The sequence below is a fragment of the Aulonocara sp. 'chitande type north' Nkhata Bay genome, linkage group LG7, assembly GCF_057382095.1.
Source record: "Aulonocara sp. 'chitande type north' Nkhata Bay isolate Kocher_YH1m ecotype deep benthic linkage group LG7, A_spYH_male_GT1.1, whole genome shotgun sequence".
Lineage (NCBI taxonomy): Eukaryota > Metazoa > Chordata > Actinopteri > Cichliformes > Cichlidae > Aulonocara > Aulonocara sp. 'chitande type north' Nkhata Bay.
The window spans coordinates 64,032,617-64,056,945 of record NC_141350.1 but is presented as its reverse complement, the minus strand read 5'-3'; the positions used below and the strand labels follow the sequence as shown (position 1 = coordinate 64,056,945).

The following is a 24,329-nucleotide window of genomic DNA, read 5'->3' as shown; positions in this document are numbered from 1 at the left end:
ACTCAAACAGTGGGAAATGATTCAGTACAACTTAATGTTGCACAGGGTAAATGGACTGCTACTAATTTTTAAGTGTGTGTTGATAGCTCTGCATACAGTAGGACAGCGCTTGTTGAGAGCACAGATTTAAATTGAACCCTTTTAACCCTTTAATTAGTGTGCACGAATATCAGTAAATCTGTTACATCATCATAACTTTTGCTTGGTTCTTTATTCCTTTGTTTAATTGCTTTAGTTTTCCCCCCATTTTCTATGATAAAATGGTTAACAGGAAGAGTTGTCTAATAAAGTACATACGCTAGCATAATAGTTGTAGTGTTAGGCTTTTGTCTAATTAAAAAAGTGAAGAAGAATCATAGCTTTTGCTTTATTTTTCAGATTTGGAGGTGGGCACTTGAAAAGCCTCAAGTGGCCATTCTAGGATCGAATGTTTTTGGCACTTCTGGCTTAATTTTATAGGCCTCAGAGTTGTTGCTTGGTGTACATTTAAAATGACATGTGTGACTTACCCAATGGCAGATCACATGATCCAAGTTGCAGCAGAATCTCCAGTATCTCCATGTGTCTTTGTTAAGGAGCTTAACAATATAAACCTTTTGCTTAATTTAACTCATTTTACACTTGCAGGTCTACTTGCACAAATGCACAAATACCTTTTTGCCTGTATCCTGTACTTTTACATAATGACCCACTTCACTGTGTCTGCCACCCAGGGGATACCAAATATGTAGCTGATGAAGAGTTTGGCCCCCCTTTGAGCTCCTTATCTGTAGGTTAAGTATGGGTGTGTCGTTTTCAGATGTGGGCTTAACTGATGTGCCTATAAGATATTGTCCCTGTGAAAGGCATTTAGCAGCGTGAGCAGCAATGACTTTGTATGTTTCTTTAGTTCTTCAGAAAGCGTCTGCTGAGTGAGAGTAAAGAATAAAATGAAAATCTAAAACAACTTCTTACTATGGGACAAGTCTGAACTGCACACACACATTATTGTGTCTCCTTGTTAGCTGTCTCATGTCTCTTGTGCAAATTTGTCTGTTTTTGTCCTAATGGCAATAATGTGAGGGGGGAAAAAGCAGGACCAAGGCTGCTTTCTGGGTCTCTTTTCCTCTTATACTAACAAACTAGGCTTATGTGAAATAGGAGGCCACATAATAAAAAGAACTCAACAAAAGATGGTAACCCTTTGATCTTAGCGTCCTCTTTGCTATAGTAGCTCACCTTCTACTAGCTGGTGCACTGCTCTGTGTTGCAGCTACACAATTTATGGATGCATCTTGCTAGCGTTAGCTGATAACTAAATATGGACCCTTCTGGCTCCAAAATGGTGAAAATGCTGATGTTGAGACGTCTAACTGCAGATTCCAAACACAATGAGTGATTTTTGCAGTGGCTATGTCCAGCTTTTATTTACAGTCTTTTCATGACGCACCAGGTAGTTAGGAAGTAGGTGTTGGGGACTGGGTGCTACGCAGATGAATGTGTAAATTATACTCACTGTCATTTTGTTTTCCTTATTATATTATGCAAGATGATGATGATGATAATGGATTGCATTTATATAGCGCTTTTCGAGACCCTCAAAGCGCTTTTACAATACACTATTCATTCACTCTCGCATTCACACACTGGTGGAGGCAGCTACAGTTGTAGCTACAGCTGCCCTGGAACAGACTTACGGAGGCGAGGCTGCCATATCGCGCCATCGGCCCCTCTGGCCAACACCAGTAGGCAGTAGGTGAAGTGTCTTGCCCAAGGACACAATGACCAAGACTGTCCGAGCCGTGGCTCGAACCGGCAACCTTCCGATTACAAGACGAACTGCCAACTCGGATGGATTCAATCTGTTGATCTTACAGCAGCGATTTAGGCTAACAATGGACTAGAAATACAGAAGGCTGTGAGTGGTTTATGGGAGGAAGAAGGGAAATTGTTTTCCTTGTGAAATTGTCCTTCAAGTCTTACGTAGTCAGAAGGTTGAGCTCAGTTCACTGGCTCAGTTCTTACTAAATGAATGGCTAGAAATGATACTAATACTAAATGATACTAATGTAAGCCTAATGCAGTTGGATCCAGGAACCCTGCAATAAATCAAATCTTCATCTGGAGGTTTTATTGACACTGTTTAGTGTGGTCATTTTAATGGCTTTAGCTTGTGTGTGTCTCTCGAACTGTAAGATTTTTAAGAGGTGTTTGTCCTTTCATTATTTAATTTTCACTCATTTGTGATCATTTTGTGCTAGTGTAGGGTCTGATGCAGTCACTTTTTGTGTGATGCGTCTCTGAAGACAGCAGCTCCACACGTTCCAGCTGTTCATATTTCCTGTTTTTCATAACCAATCCCTGCTGCTGTCTCCTGGCCAAGTCCTGCACTCCAATCAGATTCAAATTCCTTAAATTTCAGTTCTCTGAACTCTACACCCCCAGTTTGTATTTTTCCCTGTCATTTCTCGCTCTGTTTTGGCATCCAGTCTGTCTGGGTAGAAACGTGTTGACTCGGCTTTGATCCCTCTCTCAGAGCACTCTTGGACAGGCCATTAACTTCACACAACTACAGTTCTGTTACGTGGCAAGTAATTAATTTTTTTCAAACAAAGTCTTGTGACCTACAACTGAAAAGCTTTTACACTGTTTGTGGCAGATTATTAAAATAGGCTCGAACACCTCATCTGTCATTGAGGGTTGGAGACTGGGTTCAATATACATCTTTGTCATTCTGTCAGTGAGTTTCCAATTAGTCTTTTGTTGTCATTCAGAGGTCAGTTTCAAAAAGCATAAAATGTAAGCGTCTAATTTTGGTTTCTGTGAATATCCTATTCCACAAAAACACAAACTCTTTGTTCCCAAGGGTGGGAGGGAATAAAGCTTCCTGGAAATATTTTATTTGCAAATTACTTTGTGATGAATAAATGGCGCGATATATTTAGCTGCCTCTCCAGTGAAACGAGAACGAACCCCGACTGCAGCCGGCCACAGCGGTCATGTTCTGCTCCATAGTTTTGATAAGGTGCAGGGATCGGTTCTCCCCCTGATGCAGGTTCTGGGTTCTAGTTCAAGTCTTAACATAAGACAAGATCTGCTCTTGAATTATACTTAGGACTGCTAGACAATAAAACTTTCAAAATAAAAGCAAAAGCGCTGTCTCTTTGTAAACTGACCACAAATAGTTTCATTCTCTGACAGATTTTTTTAGAGTACAACAACAAAACCACACAATCGATTAGCTGCCAAATATGCCACTTGGGTTGCCTGCCCAGGTAAAATCTGTTGCATACACCAGCATTACTACTACACCACTAAACTGTAATGGGTAACGCCAGAAGTACAGATGTTAATTAGTCCTTTAGTCTGTGTCCGACAAAATTTCAGTAGATGATCCTTTCAGATTGAGCGTGCAGCACAAAACTTATAATGTAAAACAAATGAAAGCAGACAGTCGTTACATTCAGAATACCTGACCACAGTCGGTGAGTTTTCATGGTAGATGACTTTATTCATCTATCAGATGTGTTGGCTAATCTGCTCTAAACACAGGTACGGGTAGCTTTACTTTCTCTGGATCTTATATTTGCATCTAGATGCTTTTTAATTTAGTAACTATACTCGCAGGACTAGTTTGAGCTGCTGCAGTTGCTGAGCTAACTCACTGACTCACCAAGTGACCGTTTTTGACTCAAACGTTTCTTTCCACAGTTTTCCACCTTTGCTCGACATTTGTCTTGTTCCAGTAATTTGATATCAACTAGAAAAATCATGCTCTCTGAATTTAGAGACTGGAGGATGATTATAAGGAGCATGACTTGTAGCTGAGGTCAGTATCCTAAAACTTGGCTATTTAGGCTGCAAAAGCTCAGTCCCTTTTATAATACAGTTATTGACTGTGCCCATGCCAGCTGCTTGACTGAGCAAGTCCTCAAACTCTAACATTATTTCAGATTTATAAAAAATGTGACAGTGTCCACAAATCCTTCAAACTGAAAGTTGACCATTGATTGATCAATCAAAAAAAAAAAAATCATTTCTATAAGTTAAAAGCTTTAATCTACTGTCAGTGCTCCTTATAGTTATTCCTCCACATGAATGTAGGATTCTGTGTAATGAAACATAAAGTAGTATACAGCTTTGCATTACATTTACAAATGACCACCAGTGTTGTAACGTTTGGGAGCGTTTCATCTTATAAATCCAGAAACTAGCCAGTTCTTCGAAGTATGTGACGTATGGAAGATGCTCATTTGTACCAGAGATCGTGGTATCAGTCACATGGGAAAGAGCAATGTGTACTCTGTATTGTTTTAAATGAACTGAGAAGTGTTACAGATCATACGTTTTCCAAAGGATACAAAGGAAAACTGAGAGTCAGCAAGTGCAGTTATAATGGGTAATGATGTGTTGTCATTGTGACTGAAGTGTTGCTTTGTTTGAAGTCCAGGGACACATTTCTCCTGCTCTACTTGTCACCTGTACGCTCCAGTTCTTTGTAACTAAGGGACTTGTTATCTTGTGCAGTTTGCAATCAGGTAAACAGACGTAGCTCTAAACTTGCTCTGATTTCTGACCTCCTTTGACTTCCTGGAGATGTGAAGGATTTGGGAATCCCAAACCCTGGGTGTTGTCTGGGTGTGTCACTTTGAAAGCAGCTGATATAGCTTGCTGTCAAGATTTATAATGCTGCAACAGCTTTTCTTGAAAGACAAGATTCAGATAAGTACTAAGTGAAGGAAAGCCCTTGATTTTTAACCACACAGATTCCCTCAGGCCTTCTCTGTGCTCACTTTAAATGTCGTTACAGAGCCATCTCAGCCCATTTAATGTAATGGACAACCTCTGGATATATATTTATTTTATGCCTGAAATAGTCTCCACAGGTATTGACTTTGTGCATTCATTAACATACAGAACAATCAGTGCAAAGAGCCACGATGAAGTGTTTATAGGATGCATTTAGTGTTTTTCCATTACTTTAAGAAACAATGGTTATAGTAAAAGCATATAGTTTTTTATCTGAAGTATATAGTAAAGCCTGGAACAAGGTAATCATGCAAAATAGTCTTTTTATTTGTGAATGAAACAAATTGTTGTTTAGCTTTGATTGTGCTTTGCCATTCACATGAACAGAATCAACGCTTTGGGGTTTCCTTACCTGGATGATTGAGCATGCATCAAGACATTTAACCCACTTTGACAAGTGCAGCTCAAATTATTTAGGTTCTGTCCACATGGTGTGGAAAAAAATAAACTGTGACGTCTCTCCGATATCAACTGCTAACTAAGCAGAGGCTCAAAGAGGGATAGTATTACATTAAACAGATTCCCCCAACACACACGTTCACACGCTGAGTCAACCCTGACCTACAAAACCAGTTTGAAAAGTAGAAAATGGCTTTTAAATTCATTTTAGATTTGTATTTTCTTTCTATGTATGCTTAGTTTGTACTAAATTAACTTAAAAATAATCTTTCTCTTACTTTGGTCATTGGTGCAGTCTCTCAGTTCACCCTGAGTCTGAAACGAGCTGTTTTAAGCTCCCTTTAAGCCACCTGTCTTCTAACTGGCTGCTGCCTGTAAACAGAGCCTGCTGGGTGGGGTACTATGCACAGCCAGTGCTGTGTTCCTTAGATAGTTATGATAGGAATACCACTGTCATTGACATCATCTAGAGATAAGGATAAAAAAAACAAAATCTGACATGGAGCCTTTAGATGCAGCTGGTTCTTTTGTCTCAAAGAAACTCTTTAAACGCACATTTCCTTTCTGTAGTTTGCACAAGTGCACATACACATGCCTTTAACATGTATCAGGATGGTATCACAAACACACAATGTATGCATACGGTGCATAAATAACTATCCATAAGTGATCTAGCCTTGTGTTACTTCTGAAGTGTTCTTGTATTTCATATCACATCATCACTGTGGACACCCGACACAACTAAAATGACTAACCTAATTAAAAGGTCACTCATTCAAGTACTCGGGAATAGAAATATACAGTGTATGAATGCTTGGTGTCAATAGACTTGGACGTGTGTGTGGAGGGGCTGTCAGGTGTAGGTTCCACTTACAGGGCGGTGAGACTTGGAGGCCCAAATTGTATTCATTTGTAAACTTTAAGTGCATACTGCATAAAATAGGAACACGATACTTCAGTATGACCTTGCACCGTAAACTTTATTCCTCTTGCTGTAGGAGGAAAAGGCATTAAAAAAGCTGCAGACATTCATCTGTTGCGTTAGTTTGTGACTGAAACAGGCCTTGAAATGCAGGCTGATATGGATATACTGTGAGACAGAAGTGAGCTTGGAAGGCGATACAAAGTAAACCACTTCCTCTATCATGCTTCCCAGAATGCACCCTGCCAGATGTGGTTATATACAGTAGTAGTACAGCTTCCAAGGTTAGGACTTTTCCCATAACCCTCCAGCTCTGTGAATCTCAACACACACATTACTATATTTTTCTCCTGACCCAGCTGGTCAGTGGGAGCTGCAAGTAGAACAGTTGGCTTCCATGCTGTTTTCAGGACGCAGTTTCCAAACACATTCCTCGATATTTTTTATTTTTTTAATTTTATTTGCTCTGAGCCGTGTCTCAAGTTTCCTTTAGAATTGATATGGAAGGGAGCTTAAATGTGAAACTAGTATGGGTGTTTTGCTAGGCAAACTGCTAAATGCATTCATGTATTATTTCAATTAGATGGGAAAACCGGCAACAAAGCTTTAGAAAACTTTCTCCATTAAAATGGCACGAAGGGTCTAAAATAAGCATGTGTGAGTGTTTCGGGGGAGGAATAGTAATTGAGACGCTACTGTCTGCTGCCAAACTGTTCGGTAGCAGAGACCTGAGCCCCCCTTTGGGCCACTCGAGGATTTAAAGGGAAGGTCTGTCTTTCTTGCGGAGTGTGGGGAATGTGACTGGCACAAAGTGAAGGCCCCACCAGGTGTTCTGCTGCATGCACATCCCTTGCCGTGACGCACACTCTCCTGTACAAACACAGATTTTCATGCGATTCTGTTTCAGGTCTTTTGGATGCCGTGTGCTGCGTGCGTAAGCGCGCACGTCGGCTCCCGTCTGTAGATGAAAGAAATGCGATCCCTCTCGCAGCTCCTCCAGGAAAGCAGATTCCATGACTGTAACAGTGATGCTGAGAGGCTTCCAGCGATTGGGATGTGATACTTTGACAGAGATGTTATCCAGGAAATGGTTTGGCTTTGGCTTCAAATAACACGCAAGCCTGTTTTTGGGGATAGTTTGAGACGTATAGAATAAAAAATACTTTTTAATATTAAGGAAGTTACTGAGTCGAAGCATATACAAGGAGGTATTAAGCAAAGTAAAATTCTGAAACGTTTAAACTTTTATTTAAAGAGTAGAGATTGAAGCTAGAGATAATTGCGTATTACAGTTTGTTGTGGAGGAAGTAGTGCAAAAAAAGATGTTTGGGGTAATTTAAGATGGTCTATTCAGCCGAGCAGCTCCAAAGCACGTTCCAACAAACATAACAGAGTCGGGGGTGTCATGGCGTGGCCAATGGAGGACTAACAGAAAAGCGATGGGGCCCACAGGAAGTCTGAAAAGCTGATTTCAACCCTGTGCCCTCACACAGATGGAATTACACAGCAAGTAATACAAGAGTTAAACACTGAATAGTTGTTAAATGAGTATTTAGAATCTTTACTTAACAGTTAAATAAAGAAAATAAAGAGTTACCAGGCATCTAAATAGTACGAAGCACAACATTTGCATGGCAAAATATGATTCAGTAGACGTAGAAATACAAGTACATTAAAACATTACCTGTAAGTACTTGAGTGCATGTACTGTTGGATCCTGTGAGTCGGTCCTGCTCATGCTTTCATCCACTGGTGCTGGCCACTTGCCTAATAGTAGGGATGTAGTTGTGGAGATGAGGGAAGCTTAATTTAGGGTCAATGACATATCTTAAGCAAGTGACTAGTACTGTTTTGAGGATTTATACTCATGCTGATGTTCCCGTGGTGCTTTGCTGAATGCACTAGTCAGCAGTAGGGATTCTCAGCCAGATGTCTTGTCATTTGAAATGTCAAACAGTTGAAGTGAATGTGGTGTGCATGCTTGGAAGTGTTATGTATGCAGAGAAATCAGCTGAAGCGTAGAATTTAACTGTCAAATGTTGTGACATTTGACGACTTTTGGCCCTCAAAGCACTGGAATCGCCAAAAGTGAAGGCAAGTACATGTTAACTAAAGGCAGTATGAGCCTATGTCTCACTGAACATTAGACTTATTAATCATTTATTTAAAAAGAAAAGTGTGACATCAAAAACAAAGGTCCAGTATTAATGACTGAGATATTAAAGTGAAAATATCATTAATCTTATTTTCAAGCTTCGTATTTTGATTCTTGAACTCCTGAAATTAAAAAAACGAAACTACTGGGAAACTGTCAGAGCGCTCGGTTTAAAACCTGAGCCTTTGGATCACAGGAACTAGTTTTGCATTCGCTGACCTAGTAATCTGAAACTCTCCATGTTTAACATGAACATCCACCAGCTGAACAGTACATGTACATGACAAATTTAGAGGCTGCTTTCTTTCAGCGTTGCATTTACATCGACAGTGACAAGGTGGGTGTTTACTTTCCTGAATAGGAACATTTTGTGGTGATTAATTGGTCAGGTTGTGAGAAATGAGTTGAGAAGCATTTCCCAGAAAGCCGTTTATAAGCTTTTACAGGGTGGATGAATGTTCTTCAAACTTTGGGATTAAGTTGTTAATATTCACATAATCCATCCTTAAAGAATTGAATAGTGCAGCTATCAATGCTTTTATGATGCGACTGTTGACTTCAACAATAGAGACTCATGGATTTAGGACAGGATGTCCAGACTTGACATGTGCAGACTATACTTATAACATCTCTTATGGAACGAACTGTCTCAGGATAAATACTCAGCAGAGAAGTGCTGCTATCTTGATATTTGGTCGTCATCTTCATGAGCTCTTAGTTATGAACATAAATCAGTTTGCACGGTTTAGAAGAAGTGATGTATTCTTCCTTAGCTTTTGCTTTTTCCACATTTTGAGCCTCCCTGAGTTGCTGCTGGCACATAATTATAACTGTGAAAGTGTTTTCTCTGTATTTCTGCAGCTACAGGGTTTGAGCTGCTCCCATGACTGCTCAGCTGAACCCTCCAAATGCACATGGGGTCATAATCCTATCAGGTAGTCGGGGCAAATATCTTTGTTGCACAGTGGACAAAAACTATGTTCAGCTTATTAAGACTGTTTGAACTCCACAGGCTTGTCGTTGGCTGGAGGTGGATGTGTAGGCCTGTACAGGGATGTATTGGTAAAGCAGTGCTAGTCCCCGGATACCTCACACAGAATGCAGGACATGACACTCTGGCTATATGAGACAACATGCTGACCTCTGCAATTTACGTTTGAAACGTGACCTTGCAGGAACTACAAGGGTGTTTCCAGACAGCGATGCAAAATGAATACTTGAAAGATGTCACTGCAGTCGCAAACATGACCAGAACGGAGCAGGGCATAAGCACCTCATCTTTTTGTAATTATTATAACAAAGTAATCTCGTCACCTTTGACAAATATTGAAGTCTTTCCTGACGGTTATTTGTGCATTTATTTTAAAATTGTATCTAAATTGACTTTAATTTCAGAAATCACCAGGACATTAAAACTCTCTATATAGAATATCCAGCTAAACCTGGGGAACAAAACAAAACTTTAGTTTGCTGACTTTGCACCAAATGATAATCTCACCTTTCCCTCGCTGACAGATTTACTTCTGTGAACTCTGTAACAAGTTCTTGGTCTTCTTCCCCTGTGTCTGTTTCTAAAAATCTGTTTTCTTTTATTCAGCTGAACACTGCACAAATGCTGGGAGTCCCGTGCTGACTGTGTGGAAGGAGAGGATAAAAAAGCGGGAGAGCAAAGGTGGAAGAAAATGATTAAAGGAGAGTGGACACACCGGTCATCAACTGGGCAGATGGGTGAGAAAGAGGATGAGCGTACGGCTCAGGCCAGCCAGCTATTTGAGAACTTTGTCCAGGCATCTACCTGTAAAGGGACTCTGCAGGCTTTCAGCATCCTCTGCAGGCAGTTGGAGCTGGATCCACTGGACCACAGCAACTTCTATAACTCACTGAAGGCGGCAGTCAGCACCTGGAAAGTCAAAGCCCTTTGGACCAAACTGGACAAGAGAGCTCAGCAAAAGGTCTACAGCCAGAATAAGGCCTGCCAAGGCACGAGGGTAAGAAAGACCAAGCACGACTGACCTCTGAAGGTTCTGAAGTGGTTGTGTGATGTTGTTCTGATAGTGTTGAAGGCTGTTGAACAGCAGTAAACACATGATCCAAACTCTGAGGAGTAGAATTAATATAAATCGATGACTGAGATGCATGCAGAAACATTTACTTAGTGTAACCTGTGTTTTTAACACATGCATCCCCAGGCTTTTACCTTTCTACCTATAAAACCCGGAGAGCAGCCAAATGGCTGGTAGGCTTTTAGCTAAGCTTTAGCTTCAGCCAAGTGGAAGCTAAATTGGCTAGTCATTCATATGTATATTAGGTTGTTACCTGGGAATTCTGGAAGGAGGGGAGTGGGGGTGTGTGATTGAGGGGGTGGGGGAGCTGCTAAAAGCTGTGCACTTCCTTTTGTGTTTCATCTTGATGCATTCTCAATCATCCAGGGAAATAAATCTCCAAAAGTCATCAACTTGGAGTGTTTCAGTTTGCCATCTTAGGGAGAAATCAACACACATGGGTGTATGTCCTTTGTTGCTGAGATTTATTGATAAAAACAGTACAAAAAACCAACCATTTGTACACATATTTACAAATAATAATAAAAAGTGAGTGAGTACATTTCAACATTTTCAGCAATCACTCACAATCCTGGCACTGCCATGGTATCTGTAGTCTGCATTTACCACATGTGTGTCTGTAGCAGTGAACACATCGCACAGTGGCATGATTGTTCTTGCATTTGCACATGGCTCTTTTTCCAGGGCTAGGTGTGGAGGGTTGTGTCCAAAGCAACTGTTCTTTTCTTGCCTTCTTCGCAGCTACATGAGAGTGAGCCAACTCTCTTGCAAGCTCCACCAGGAAGTCCACCCGTCTTTCCTTCGTCCCGGTGCATGCTTGATACAGCACATGAGCATTCAGTGCTGCCATGTCAATCATGTTCGCTGCAATTTCCAGTGTGTGGGGATCATTTGTCACCAACTGCATCACGTGCTACAACCCTGGTCTACATATCACTGTTGATGAACAGCTTTTCCCATCAAAGACTCGGTGCTGTTTCCTGCAGTATATTGCAAGTAAACCTGACAAGTTTGGGATCAAGTTTTGGGTGGCTTGCGACCTAAAATCCAAGTACATTTGCAATGTCTTCCCATATCTTGGCAAGGACCCCAATCGTCCCACTGGGGAGAGACTTTCTGAAAATGTAGTAATGAGGCTGATGGAACCATTCCTAGACAAGGGCAGAAATGTTACCACGGACAATTTTTTCACATCGCTTTCACTTGCGCAAAAACTTCTTAGACGGTGTGTTGATTTCTCCCTAAGATGGCAAACTGAAACACTCCAAGTTGGTGACCTTTGGAGATTTATTTCCCTGGATGATTGAGAATGCATCAAGATGAAACACAAAAGTGCACAGCTTTTAGCAGCTCCCCCACCCCCTCAATCACACACCCCCACTCCCCTCCCTCCAGAATTCCCAGGTAACAACCTAATATACATATGAATGACTAGCCAATTTAGCTTCCACTTGGCTGAAGCTAAAGCTTAGCTAAAAGCCTACCAGCCATTTGGCTGCTCTCTGGGTTTTATAGGTAGAAAAGCCAAATGGCTGCTCTCTGGGAGTTTAGTATTATTTGCTCAAAAACATTATGAAAGTTCACATTTGCATTTCATGTGATACAATAAGGATCTCCTCTTTGGTATTTTCTGTCACGTGAGTTTTGTCTCGCCATAAACGAATGGATATTCTGAGCACTGTGTTTAACGCAGCACTGGAAAGCTCATTTCTGAAGGAGAAGATAAGAAGTCTGGAGGGAAATGAGGCCAGAGACTCACAGAGGGGAGATTGACACAAAAGGGCTGGGTTGGGAGTTGGCCAAAAATAACAGAAACTATTATTTCAGGCTTTTTTTTTTTCCAGGAGAAAAATGGTGGGCCTAAGGCTGGGTGGGCGATCTCTCTTTTAAAACTGTATCTATTCTCAAAATGAGGGCAGAGGATTTAGCAGTTTGGGACTTTGTAGAGTTCTGTGAATCTATCGGTTTTTCGTTGTTCTTTTTAATAAGGTAGCCGTTAGAAATGTACCCTAACAAAAATTATCCAAATTGCTGTGCTAACTGTTTGGCTACGTAATTTCCTGTGTAGCTGTAAAATAGCTGCGTGCCAATCTGGAAATGAGGCGCTGACTGTGATTAAAAAGAGGGGCGCTAGCTGCTGCAAGACATTTGAATGATGCTTTCCCACTCCAGCTGCATGCATGGCATATTTGCATTAGGGGTTGAAATTCAGTAATCTGTAAAGTATATGTTTAAGCTTACATGCTGATATTTTAGGTATGTTGAGTGATTCACAACCTGATTGGGTTGAATAACATGCAAGAGAACATTTCAGTTACTGTCTGTTGCCGTTTGCCTTCAGACCTCTCTGTGAGCTCCCTTGTTTTATAAGCTAGTGTTAAACAAGCTAGTACAATGACAGTGAGAGGCAGACGACATGCTGGAGTTGTTCCTGTGTTGCAGTACAGATTCTTAAAACTGAAATCTTCTCCCATTCAGTGTTTGATCATTGGCGGCGGTCCATGTGGCCTTCGGACGGCCATCGAGCTGACTCTGCTGGGCTGCAAGGTGGTGGTGATTGAAAAAAGAGACACCTTCTCCAGGAACAATGTGCTCCACCTCTGGCCCTACACCATTCACGACCTCAGGGGACTCGGGGCCAAGAAGTTCTACGGAAAGTTCTGTGCTGGCTCCATCGACCACATCAGTGAGCGTGCACACATCATTTGTCTCCTTTTTTTAAGCTTTGATGATAATCTTCCAAACAAACAGCGCAGCAGACTTGTTGAAGTTGACTGAAAGTTAAACTGTGACACACATTCTTTGATTTTTAGCTCTAGGAAGGAAGACTCATCCTAATTCTTTTCAAATGGCTCCAATTTATGATTGAATAATTCATCTGCTTTTAAAGTTATTTACTGACCAGGTTCTAAATGGTTGTAATAGGAAACAAAACACGAGTCCCATGGTATCTTGATAATATAGTCATGAAACAATCTCATTTGAGACATAAGAAAAATGAATTAAAATTCAGTTGCTCTGCCTGTCTGAAATTTTATTAAGCTATAATAATATTTTGGGAAATTTTCCATCTTTTATCTCTTAATGTGGTTTTTGTGAGATCTGAGGAAGTGCAGTACCAGCTTTGATGTCGGGCTTGTACTTTGGCTGAAAGTTGGTACCATCCTTTAGCCCAGAGGAAGTTGCTACTTTCTCCACTCTGTGTGTAAGGGGTGGGGCACAGACATTAGTGGATGCCCAGGGTTCTTACCCCTTAGTCTTAACTAAACGTGAATTTCCTATGCCAGCTGAAGAGGTGTCAGATTATAAAACAAGTCTGGCAAAAGTTCTACGTTATAGAACATTTAATCGCTCTGAAAATTTTCTAATATTGGTTTTATTTTTTTTTATTTTTTTTAATGTATTCATTCTAATCAGATTTTTCAAATTCTAATCTAATTTCATTTCTAATGTTATTTTTGTTTGGAGCGGTATCTTTATGATTTCTTGCATGTGATGCGTTTGAAGCACATTTGTAAAAATAAAATGGGCTGTAAAGTCCTCAGAGTGGCACCGCAGTAGTGCTTTAACAGAGAAAACATGCAAAGTACTGTGAAGCCATAACATGTAAATGGTTCCTGCCTCTGAGTAAGTGCACTGTGTGTGTGAGAAATCACTACTGTGCAGTAAATGTGATGTTGTCTGGCCACAAAACCAAAGCCAACGTCACAGAAGTGGATGTGTGACTCTGTGTCATGTGAGAGGAGGATTGTTTTTCCTGCAGCCTGACTTGCTGCAGCTTGCAAGTAGCGGGGCGATCGTGGCTCAAGAGTTGGCAGTTCGTCTTGTAATCGGAAGGCTGCCGGTTCGAGCCCCGGCTCCCACAGTCTCAGTCGTTGTGTCCTTGGGCAAGACACTTCACCTGTTGTCTACTGGTGGTGGTCAACCTCGCCTCTGTCAGTGCGCCCCAGGGTGGCTGTGGCTATAATGTAGCTTGCCATCACCAGTGTGTGAATGGGTGAATGACTGTATGTAGTGTAAAGCGCTTTGGGGTCCATAGGGACTAAGTAAAGCGCTATTCAAATACAGGCCATTTACCATTCACATTTCCATTTGCACTTGTTGCTCTCCAGCTTTAGTAACTGTCATGTATCTCATTTCAAAGATGAGGTCTGCTGACTCTCTTCACTTCTCGTCACATCTGTACTGTACGGGCGTTCTTTGCTAATGCATGTGAGTACAGTGTAAATGCTTCGGCATATCAGATTCTTACAGTAGTGTAGGGGGAATCTTCTTCCAGCTGCTACAGCAGATCATCTGCCTCCATCTCATCCTATCTCTAGCATCCTCCTCCGCCACACCCACCCACTGCATGTCCTTCTCCTAACTTTAATTCATTCTGGAGCACAAGTGGAAACATGTACAAACAACTCGCATTATATTATTCTAAAAACTAAAAAAATCATGCTTATGTTGATTTTAAATTTTGACTCATTGAGAGTCTGTTGCCATGTCTCTGCAAGTATCTACTCTTGTCAGTCTGTTTTATGGTCTGTTTGGTTGCAGTACTCTGTTGTACCAGATTTGTATGTGACAGATCCACACAAGTACGGTGTCCTTGTCTTTGTTGCTTTGGATTCATTCAGTCGCAGCAGCAGCAAAGCTCTATTTTTATAATCCTTGTGATTACCTTTTTGTGTCAGCGGTTCTTCGAGTTATGTGACATGGCCTACTTAAGAAGCATAAAAAGGTTCAAACCCCCAAACTATTTATTTCATGAATAAATAACATTAAAAACTCATCTGAGTCCAATTTCAGCAAAATAAACATCAGCACGAAAGCATCAGTAAACCACATTCCATACCAAAGGTTGTATATATTAAACTTAGTTATATTTGTTCCCCTGCTCATCAACACCCAGAATTTGGGGGTTTTAAACCATTTTTGGTCATTAGTTAATTAGTGCTAAATGACAATAAACGAAAAGCCACCTGTTTTTAAGCCTTCCTAAAGTTTAAGGGTTAGTTGTTGAAAATCCACCCACCATAGCGTTGTTATGGAGGCTTTAGAGCACAGTTTACAGCCTGTAAAGTTCATTCTAACTTTAAAATCCACCCTGGAATGGGCTCGGGTCATTTTTGGCACTTCTCTGTTGGCATAATTTCTTTTTATCCCTGTAAGTTGCTGCTTGGTTAGAAGAATGCCTTTTTTATAATCATGGATCTTGGAGGACGTTGGCTTTTTTTAAATTTCCCAGTTTTATTCTGGAGATTTAATTGATGTGTGTCAATAACTACTAAGTATGAAGAATTGCTGTTTTTTGCCAGTAGAGATGGTTCTTTTCTTGGTTTGCTCTGTGAACATACTTGTCTCTTTGCCCCTGCTCCAGGTATCCGCCAGCTTCAACTGATGCTGGTAAAAGTGAGCTTGATCCTTGGTGTCGAGATTCACGTCAATGTTGAGTTCATCAAACTGCTGGAGCCACCAGAGGAGCAGACAGATGTCGGTGAGTATGTCCTCATGAACAAATTCATTACACTAGTGTGTGAGTCAGTGCATTGCTCTACTATGAAGCCATTTTCAGTTCCAAAGTCAGTAAGTATCCTCACAAATACAGAAAGACAAGTGTGTCTGTGGGTGTGTATTTGTGGTATTATCTGTATGTTAAAGTGTCACGAGTGGCAGTGACATGCTGGGACCCGCCTGCATATCTTGGCTATATAAGGAAAGTTCCCTACACACAGTGCATGTTAAAATGATCGCACATTTGAAGTGTATATAGAGTATTTCTAATAAACTGTGTGGAGAATAAAGATAAACTGAGTGTGCTGTTAAATTTTAGTTGAACTCTGTGCTGTGTTTTCTGAATGTCTTAAAATAGCATGTCCCACACAGCATGTCCAGAAACTTTCTCACTCTAACACTCCAAGGAACATGACACAACTATGTGACACTGAGAGGGTAGTTGAGATCCAACCTCATCTGCTCTGTTTCGTGTTTTTCTTTAAAATCAGCACTTGAGCGTGCCTTCCTGCCTTCCTGCTTGTGTTTTCTTGCACTGTCCTTGAATATCATATATGGTTCCTTGTGTTCTTCCTCAGGTCATGGTTGGCGGGCAGAGATCCGACCCTCTGGCCATCCTGTCTCGGACTTTGAATTTGACGTGGTGATTGGAGCTGACGGACGCAGAAGCACATTAGATGGTGAGAAAAGATTATAGGTTACAGATGCGAGTGGTACTGTGGGTCATACTTTGTTATGGACCTACATTTCAGGAGTCAAAGCTCCGTTTGTTTGTTTTTTGTGGAAATGAGGTGAGGTGGCGCAAAGCTGCTTTCGGCCACTTGGTAAAGCATTTCCTGCTGACATAGTTTCAGCTGGAGGCTTAATGGTGCGTATGGGGTCAGAGGGGTGTTCTGGTTCATGAACTGTTGGAGAGCTTTGTTGGCTTTGTCAAAGCGTACAAGTTGCAGTGTTTATTTTCTGCTCGTGTGTGAGTGTGTGTGTGGCATATGTGTGTTATGAACATGTTTACTTTCCCATAAGGACGACTGATGGGAAGCATCATCCTCCTGAAGGTTTGGTGTCTCCATGACTGCAGAGAAACTCTTTCAACTGCATGTTGCTCCGGGACTTTCCTCCAAGGAATATTCTAAATAGGATTATAATGGTCGACTAGTAGGAGGGGGGTGTTTGTGCAAATTATTTGTTAGGGAAAGAACAACATTATGACTAACTCCTGACTGTCATCTACACTAGATAACTTGAGAATTGCAGCATCTGTATTAAAAATACTAAATTCCCCAATGGTTAGGCCCTGCAGGGATTTTCTTCAGACTTGGAGTAATTCCACATATCCATGATGAGGATGGCAAAGAGTCTAAGAAGCTTGGAAAGAAAAGCGTCTGGACTTCTTTAAGTTGCTTGAAGACGTTTCATCTCTCATCCAAGAAGTTTCTGCAGTTCTAGGGTCAAATGGTGGGGAGTCCCAGATTTAAGCCCTGTGGGAGTGAGAGGGACACTGGACCCCCTAATGATCCTCTACCTAATCACACGAGCCAAGGTGTGAAAACGGGTGTAGGTCACCATCAGCCAAGGTTTCGGGTGAGCTCATTGTGAAACCTAGCCCCACCCTATCGTGTGATTTCCTGAGGTCAAAAGGCCCAGGATGTGATGTTAAGGCATCTGGGAAGGGATCTCAACACTGGATGGCAGACAGCTGGTGTCGTAAACCACCGCCTCTGTTCAAAGATGGCCGTTCACAGTGGACATAGATGGCTTCTTTCACTCCTCTTTCAAACCGTCGGCCTTCTCTGTCCAAAATGGGTACATTGGCATCTTCGAAAGAGTGACCTCTGTCCTTGCAGATGGACCGCTGAGTCTTGTCCCGGGATAAAGGATGTGATGTACACTTGGAGCCTGTTTGATAAGTACTTTTGGATTTTGGAGAGTACATTAGCGGTATTGAGGGAATAATATCTACATGCTCCCTCTCATTCAGAGTATTATAACATTTATTGTCAAAAGTATGCAGATGACACACAACTCTACACATCAGTGTCACCACATGATTGCAGTTCCCCTACACTTAAACAAAAAGTGCATTAAGCAAATCGGTGGTTGTTTTCACCCCCAAAGAAAACAGCCTATCTAGAAAACATGATGCACAAATTCAGCCTTACATCAGAGGTGCTGGAGCCTATCCCAGCTGTCATAGGCCAAGACGCAGGGTATACCCTGGACAGATCTTCAGTCTATCACAGGGCTGGCACAGAGACGCACTCACAGAAACACCTATAACCACTTGAGACACCAGTTATTTTAACCCCATGCATGTATTTGGGGAGGAAGCCAGAGTACCTGGAGACTCCACAAAAGGCATCTCTTGTAAATCCAGCCTGGATTCAAACCCAGGACCTTATTTCTGTGAGGCAACAGTGCATTTCCCTACCGTGCTAGTACCATAGGAAAAATATTGGAAAAATTAAAGGATTTCAGTCTGAAGCAGATGCAGAAAATCTTGCTTGCACAGTATTCAAATGATCACATCTTCAGCGGATTATTGTAACTGTGTCTTTACAGGTCATAGTAAAACTACAGCTCATTCATAATTCTGCAGAAATCTAACAAACATCAAAAAGGTGGAGCGCATTACTCAGTAAAAAAGAAATCACTGCATTCCCTTTGAATAACTTTTAAAATCATTCTCATGTGTAAAGCACTAAATGGACTCTTACTGAGTTACATTTTTAATTCAGCCTTTGCCTTACAAAACATCCAGATCGCTGAGGTCATCAGGAGCAAGCTTACTGTTTTCCCACTATTGGAACAAACAAAGTGAAGCTTTGTGGATTGTATTTTCAATACTTTTGTATTGATTTACCAACTTCAGGAAATAATAAATGATTTGAAATGTTTGAACCCTTTTTTTGTTTTTTTGTTTTTCCTCCCCCACCTCTGCAGGTTTCAGGCGCAAGGAGTTTCGTGGGAAGCTGGCCATCGCTATAACGGCTAACTTTGTCAATAGGAACACAACAGCAGAGGCCAAAGTAGAAGAAATAAGTGGCGTGGCCTTCATCTTTAACCAAAAGTTCTTTCTGGAACTCAAAGAGGACACGGGTGAGTCAGGAAAGAATGTTGCAGTGGGAAAATGACAGCTTCTCCCGCTCTAAATGCTGCTCCTTCCTGCGCTAAACGTCCTCTGTTAAGTAAATATGTTCATGTTTGCAGGAATCGACTTGGAGAACATAGTTTACTACAAAGACAACACCCACTACTTTGTCATGACTGCAAAAAAGCAGAGCCTGCTGGACAAAGGGGTCATCATTAATGTAAGTTTACTCAGCTGACTTTGATTTAATCAGACACACAAACATAGATTCGACTCTTCCAGACTCCAATGGGTCACAGTTCACACCCTCCCTCTGTGGTTAACCCTGGTTCCAGGATTCAAAGGCCGTTCCCAAACAGGAATGCGTGCGTGCTCGCCAGACCAGTGAGTGACGGGTCGGCATAGAGGAGGTTGATGAATGGGGTTCTAATTAAATGCTCATGCGCTGCGCTACACACACACACACACACACACACACACACACCATTAACCTTCCTGCCTTCTTGGGACCTTTTTGTGCCACTGCTATGTGTTAAATGGCTGCCATTTCCACTGTGTTCAGTGGAATATAACCAAACTTGCCACAGGATAGTTTTTACCTGTCAATGTTAATATTCCAGTGTGAATTCCTTAAATCAGCCTAAAATGGCTGAGCAGCAGAAATCCCCACACCCATCACCCTGGGGACCATTTTCTGCCCATTGACTTCCATTATAAACGCTATTTTTCAACCCCAAATTATCATCATATGATTTTTTTCTTCTTTTCTTGGATGTCAATGAAGACTCAGGGCCTTGAAGTTTTAATTTTTAAATTGCAAAAAAAATGCAAAAAAAATAATGGCAGGTCAAAATGTATGTTGGTGCCAATCTTTGGTCCATCTAAAGGCCTACTTATAATGACAATCACATATTACTTCAACTGGTTTTTTGTGGAAATATTTAGTTTCGTTTTTTGGTTTTTGGGGCTTATAACACAGGGCGCTCATGTAATAACACTGGGATTTGAAGGGTTAAAACAACGAAAATATAATTAAAACTTTACATGAATATTTCAGGGAGAAGTAGTTTTACAAGGTTGGCTAATTTAAAGTGGAATAAAATATGGATATATGGTCTTTTTATGGCGTGGCTGAGAATGGTCCCTAGGGTGATGGGTGTGAGTTTTTTTTAAAGGATGGCAGGAGGGTTAAAGAGATTAGACATTATAAATGCGGTTATTACAGTTGCATTAGGACATCAACTGGATCATATTGGAAAGGCTCCATGTGACCCTCAGTCTAACCACCCAGTAATGTCTGCCAAACCAATTATCTGAAAATACACACACACACACACACACACACACACACACACACACACACACACACACACACACGAGAGTATTAGAGTATTGGGGATGGATTGGCATACGTATGAGGGCTATTTATTAATTTTCTTTCTCTCCCCTCTCACATACATTTATTACCAGTTCAAGGCCATTACATGGATTTCTCTTAAGATCCTGGAAACTCTCCCTAAACCTGTTACAACTATTTCTTTTAAAAAATGTAATTATTTCTTTTAAGATAATTTGTGACGATGAGGTCCCCACAGTGTAAAAGAAGGCAGATGTTTTCCCCCACAGTGGGAGTAATATAGGTAAAGACGCATGTGTTCAGTGAAAGACAGTGTTGAGCCTTTTAATAAATTTTTTTTTTTTTTTTTTTTTTTTACATCAAGTTTTAGCAGAAATATAAAACTCATTTCTGAATTATCCCGGTTAATATTTCTTCGTTGACCATCAGCCTTGCTGCTTTGATTAAAAATGATGGGATAACACTAACTTTTTAAATATGGTGGAAAAGCAACTGTCAATACAATGTGCCTAAAACTAACTGTCTCCTTCTTCTTAATGCAGGATTACATGGAAACTGAACGGCTTCTGAGTCCTGACAACGTCAATCAGGAAGCGTTGCTCTCATATGCTCGTGAAGCGGCTGATTTTGGCACAAACTACCAGCTGCCATCCCTGGACTACGCCATCAACCACTACGGACAGCCAGATGTAGCCATGTTTGACTTCACCTGCATGTACGCCTCAGAAAACGCCGCCTTGATCAGGGAGAAACATGGACACCAGCTGCTGGTTGCACTGGTGGGAGATAGTTTGCTTGAGGTATGAGAAGTTGTAGCGTTCCCTTTTCATTGACAGTCGCTCGGTTTCTCCCTCCGCTCAGGTTAAGAGTCTGCGTGTCATCCTTGACGGCGCACTGTCCTTCCACCCTCACATTGTACTTTGATCTTCGTAACATTAATCGCTTCCATCCGTCTCACCCAACAGTACTGCCGTGCCCGCGTGTTCAAGTTCAACCATAAATTTTAGCTGTTCCTGAGCTCTGCTGCTCGCACCATCACCAGCTCGTCCATTAACCACATCATGCTTGTCCTTCAGCAGCTTCACTGGCTTCTGGTTCAATATTGTATTGAGTTCAAAATTCTGCTCCCAGCTTTCAAGGCAGTCACTAACCTTAAGTGCCTCCCTGAACTTCTGGGTGCGTTTCTCCATTTCATTGTGGCATCCACCCGTTTGACTGCTATGGGCTCGACAGGCTTCACCTTGTCCGTCCATCACCTGTGGAACTCCCTCCCACCAGACATCCATAACACCGACTCTCTGCTTTCAGATCCCATCTCCAAACACCATCGTTAAACTCCACACACAGTCTGATCGTTTCCCACCTGCTACTCTGGTCATAATGACTTTATGTATTGTAAACTTGTTTTATTAACTGTTTTATTGTATCTTTTATTGACTTAATGAGATGTATATTTTTAAGTCTTCTAATGTGATCTTGAGTGTTTTTGACAGGTGCCTAGAATAAAATGTACTTATGTATTTATTTATCAGTGTCGTGAAAGTTGTCCGACGCTGCTCTTATTGTGTGCCAGGCTCAGCTTGTGTGTGTCATGCTTTCTGTTTACAGCCGTTCTGGCCGATGGGTACGGGTTGCGCTCGGGGTTTTTTGGCTGCCTTTGACACTGCATGGATGGTGAAGGGCTGGGCAAAAGGAAAGAGCCCACTGGAGATCCTGGCTGAGAGGTGTGTGAGCATGTTCATGGATTCAAACGGATTATGTCTTCTAATAATGCCTGAGCTGGTTTGTTTCCACATGAATGCACTTTTAAGTCATAGAACTCTGGGTTCCTTTTAAAAGCTGTTCTTTCTTAAGTCTGATAGTTAAATCTTTCTTTCTACTCCAGGGAGAGCATTTACCGTCTTCTACCCCAGACCACCCCAGAGAACATCAGTAAAAACTTTGAACAGTACTCCATTGACCCTGCTACCCGCTACCCCAACCTCAACGCCAGCTGTGTGCGCCCACATCAGGTGAGTCCTGTGCTCAACAGTGTACCTGTAAAGAAAGAAGGCAAGAAGTTGCCTTCTACACTTAACAGAAATACTGGATTGAAATCTCTACTTGTCTACCTCATTATAAACTAGAATGTTAGGGGATCGTTTCCACATTAATATGGTAGATGTCACATAAATAAACCCACGTTTGAAGAGATTTAGATGTTTCAGTTATTCTCCATAAGGCATCGACAACGAGCAAATCTGAGCAAATTCTCTACAAATTCTGCAGTGTGAGATCAAATCTCTACTGCTGCTGGTGTTTTGGCACCAACCAACTACACCCTCAGTGAGAGCTGCGTTTCTAGATTTACATCGATAATATTCAGCTCTGCAAATAAGGGCACTGGGGAAACTCAGTATGCTCACTTGAACTATGCAAATATATCACATTTGCCATCACAAATTCTGATGATTCAGCACTATGGTGCAGCTGAGAGGGGTCATCAAGGAGTAATTGCTATGATTCTGAATATGAAAATATGGGGACTGTCTGGTGAAATCAAGAAGGGTGGAATCTGACATCCCTACATTGATATAAACAAACTTATGTGGCTGTTTCATTGCATTAACAAAAAAATAAGTAGTCATCAACACCAAACATCTTCAAACCCGTGGTCACACAAATATTCCTGGATTTGGTAAATGGACTGGTTCTTATACAGCGCTTTTCTACTCTTCTGAGCACTCAAAGCACTTTATACAACTTGTGCATTCACCCATTCACACAAGCACATTTTTCTAAGTGCTTTCTAACATTCACACACGCATTCATACTCCGATGGATGCATCGGAGAGCAATTTGTGGTTAGTATCTTGCCCAAGGATATTTGGCATGCAGACTGGGGGAAGCGAATCGAACCACCAACCTTCCGATTGGTAGATGACCTGCTCCTACCGCCTGAGCTACAGCCACCCCCAAATTTTGTCTTTTGTTTTTCGTCTTCATAGCCATTGGACAATAACAGCCAATCAGTTTCAAAAGATCAAAGCAGGAAATGAGAAAACATCTCTCAAAGTATTGGTTCTCGTGACACTGGAAGCCTGCAGACTCTGAAAACTCAAATGTTTTTTTTGTGCAGTCAACACAATCATGTAATCTTTCCACTGAATGTGGAAATGAAAGAGTGCCAAGTACATTTTCTTCCAACAGAAACCTTTGTGGTCAGTATCATATATATTGCAGTTCAAATGCCATGTACCAATGTAACATTTAAAGAAAAAAAATATACAAATTTTAGTCGACAGCCTACAGTTTCTATCTGCACATCCCTAGAACCTATATGTCATTAGGCCTCCTGATTTTTGTACTTCCAGGTGCGTCACCTGTTCATTGATGGTCATCAGGGACCAGGTCAGATAGAAAGAGGAGGACCAGCACGTCGATCAGTCAACCTGTCCAGGAAAGGTAGATGTTCCTCCAAGCTACAAAGTGCACTCCAACCATCAAACATGAATAATGGATTTAATTATAATCGTGTCAAGTTGTAACCAATGGTAACATCAAAGAACCTCAACGTTATAGTGCATTACAGAAAAAGACAGTTGATGATAATCGAGCTCTCCTCGTCGTGTTCTTGGACCTTTGCACTTTGAGAGCATTTGATGCATCTGGACAGACCCAGCATGTCGAACAGCTTCATTTTCTGCTGTGTGAGTCTTTAATAGTCACAAATTGGAGATTACAGTCCCACCCAATCTACTTTGTTCACGGAGCTATAACAAAGAGCAGATTGTAGATGTGCCTAATATGTAGCGGCATAAAGGATTGCTGCCAACTGCTCAGGTGGGACTTAATTAGTCTGTAAAAGCTCCCAGTCTTCTTTTAATAGTAATCTGATCATTCTGACTCATCAGTAAGACCTGGATGCATCTGCAGCCTCATTAACACTGCATGAAAGCTTTCTTTGAAACATCAAATTGAGAAGCTCATACGAGGTTTCCAAAAACATCTTAGCACCGGTTGGCAATGTCATCTAATACCCCAAAAAAAGAGTCTGAATAAATTCCTCAGATTGG

At 41.3% G+C, this 24,329-nt stretch overlaps 1 protein-coding gene across 4 annotated transcripts in view; it reads left to right on the top strand.

Annotated features, from left to right (window-relative positions):
- Window positions 1-24,329, top strand: part of mical2b (microtubule associated monooxygenase, calponin and LIM domain containing 2b) — a 61,978-nt gene that overhangs the window by 8,927 nt on the left and 28,722 nt on the right. For all 4 annotated transcript variants that reach the window (XM_086301924.1, XM_086301921.1, XM_086301922.1 and 1 more), the window contains exons 2-11: window positions 9,862-10,252; window positions 12,806-13,013; window positions 15,696-15,812; window positions 16,408-16,509; window positions 18,770-18,925; window positions 19,037-19,137; window positions 20,817-21,074; window positions 21,883-21,998; window positions 22,160-22,286; window positions 23,628-23,718. In XM_086301924.1, coding sequence (XP_086158050.1) covers window positions 9,947-10,252; window positions 12,806-13,013; window positions 15,696-15,812; window positions 16,408-16,509; window positions 18,770-18,925; window positions 19,037-19,137; window positions 20,817-21,074; window positions 21,883-21,998; window positions 22,160-22,286; window positions 23,628-23,718 — 1,582 coding nt within the window. In that variant the 5' untranslated portion in view covers window positions 9,862-9,946. The remainder of the gene's footprint in view (window positions 1-9,861; window positions 10,253-12,805; window positions 13,014-15,695; window positions 15,813-16,407; window positions 16,510-18,769; window positions 18,926-19,036; window positions 19,138-20,816; window positions 21,075-21,882; window positions 21,999-22,159; window positions 22,287-23,627; window positions 23,719-24,329) is intronic.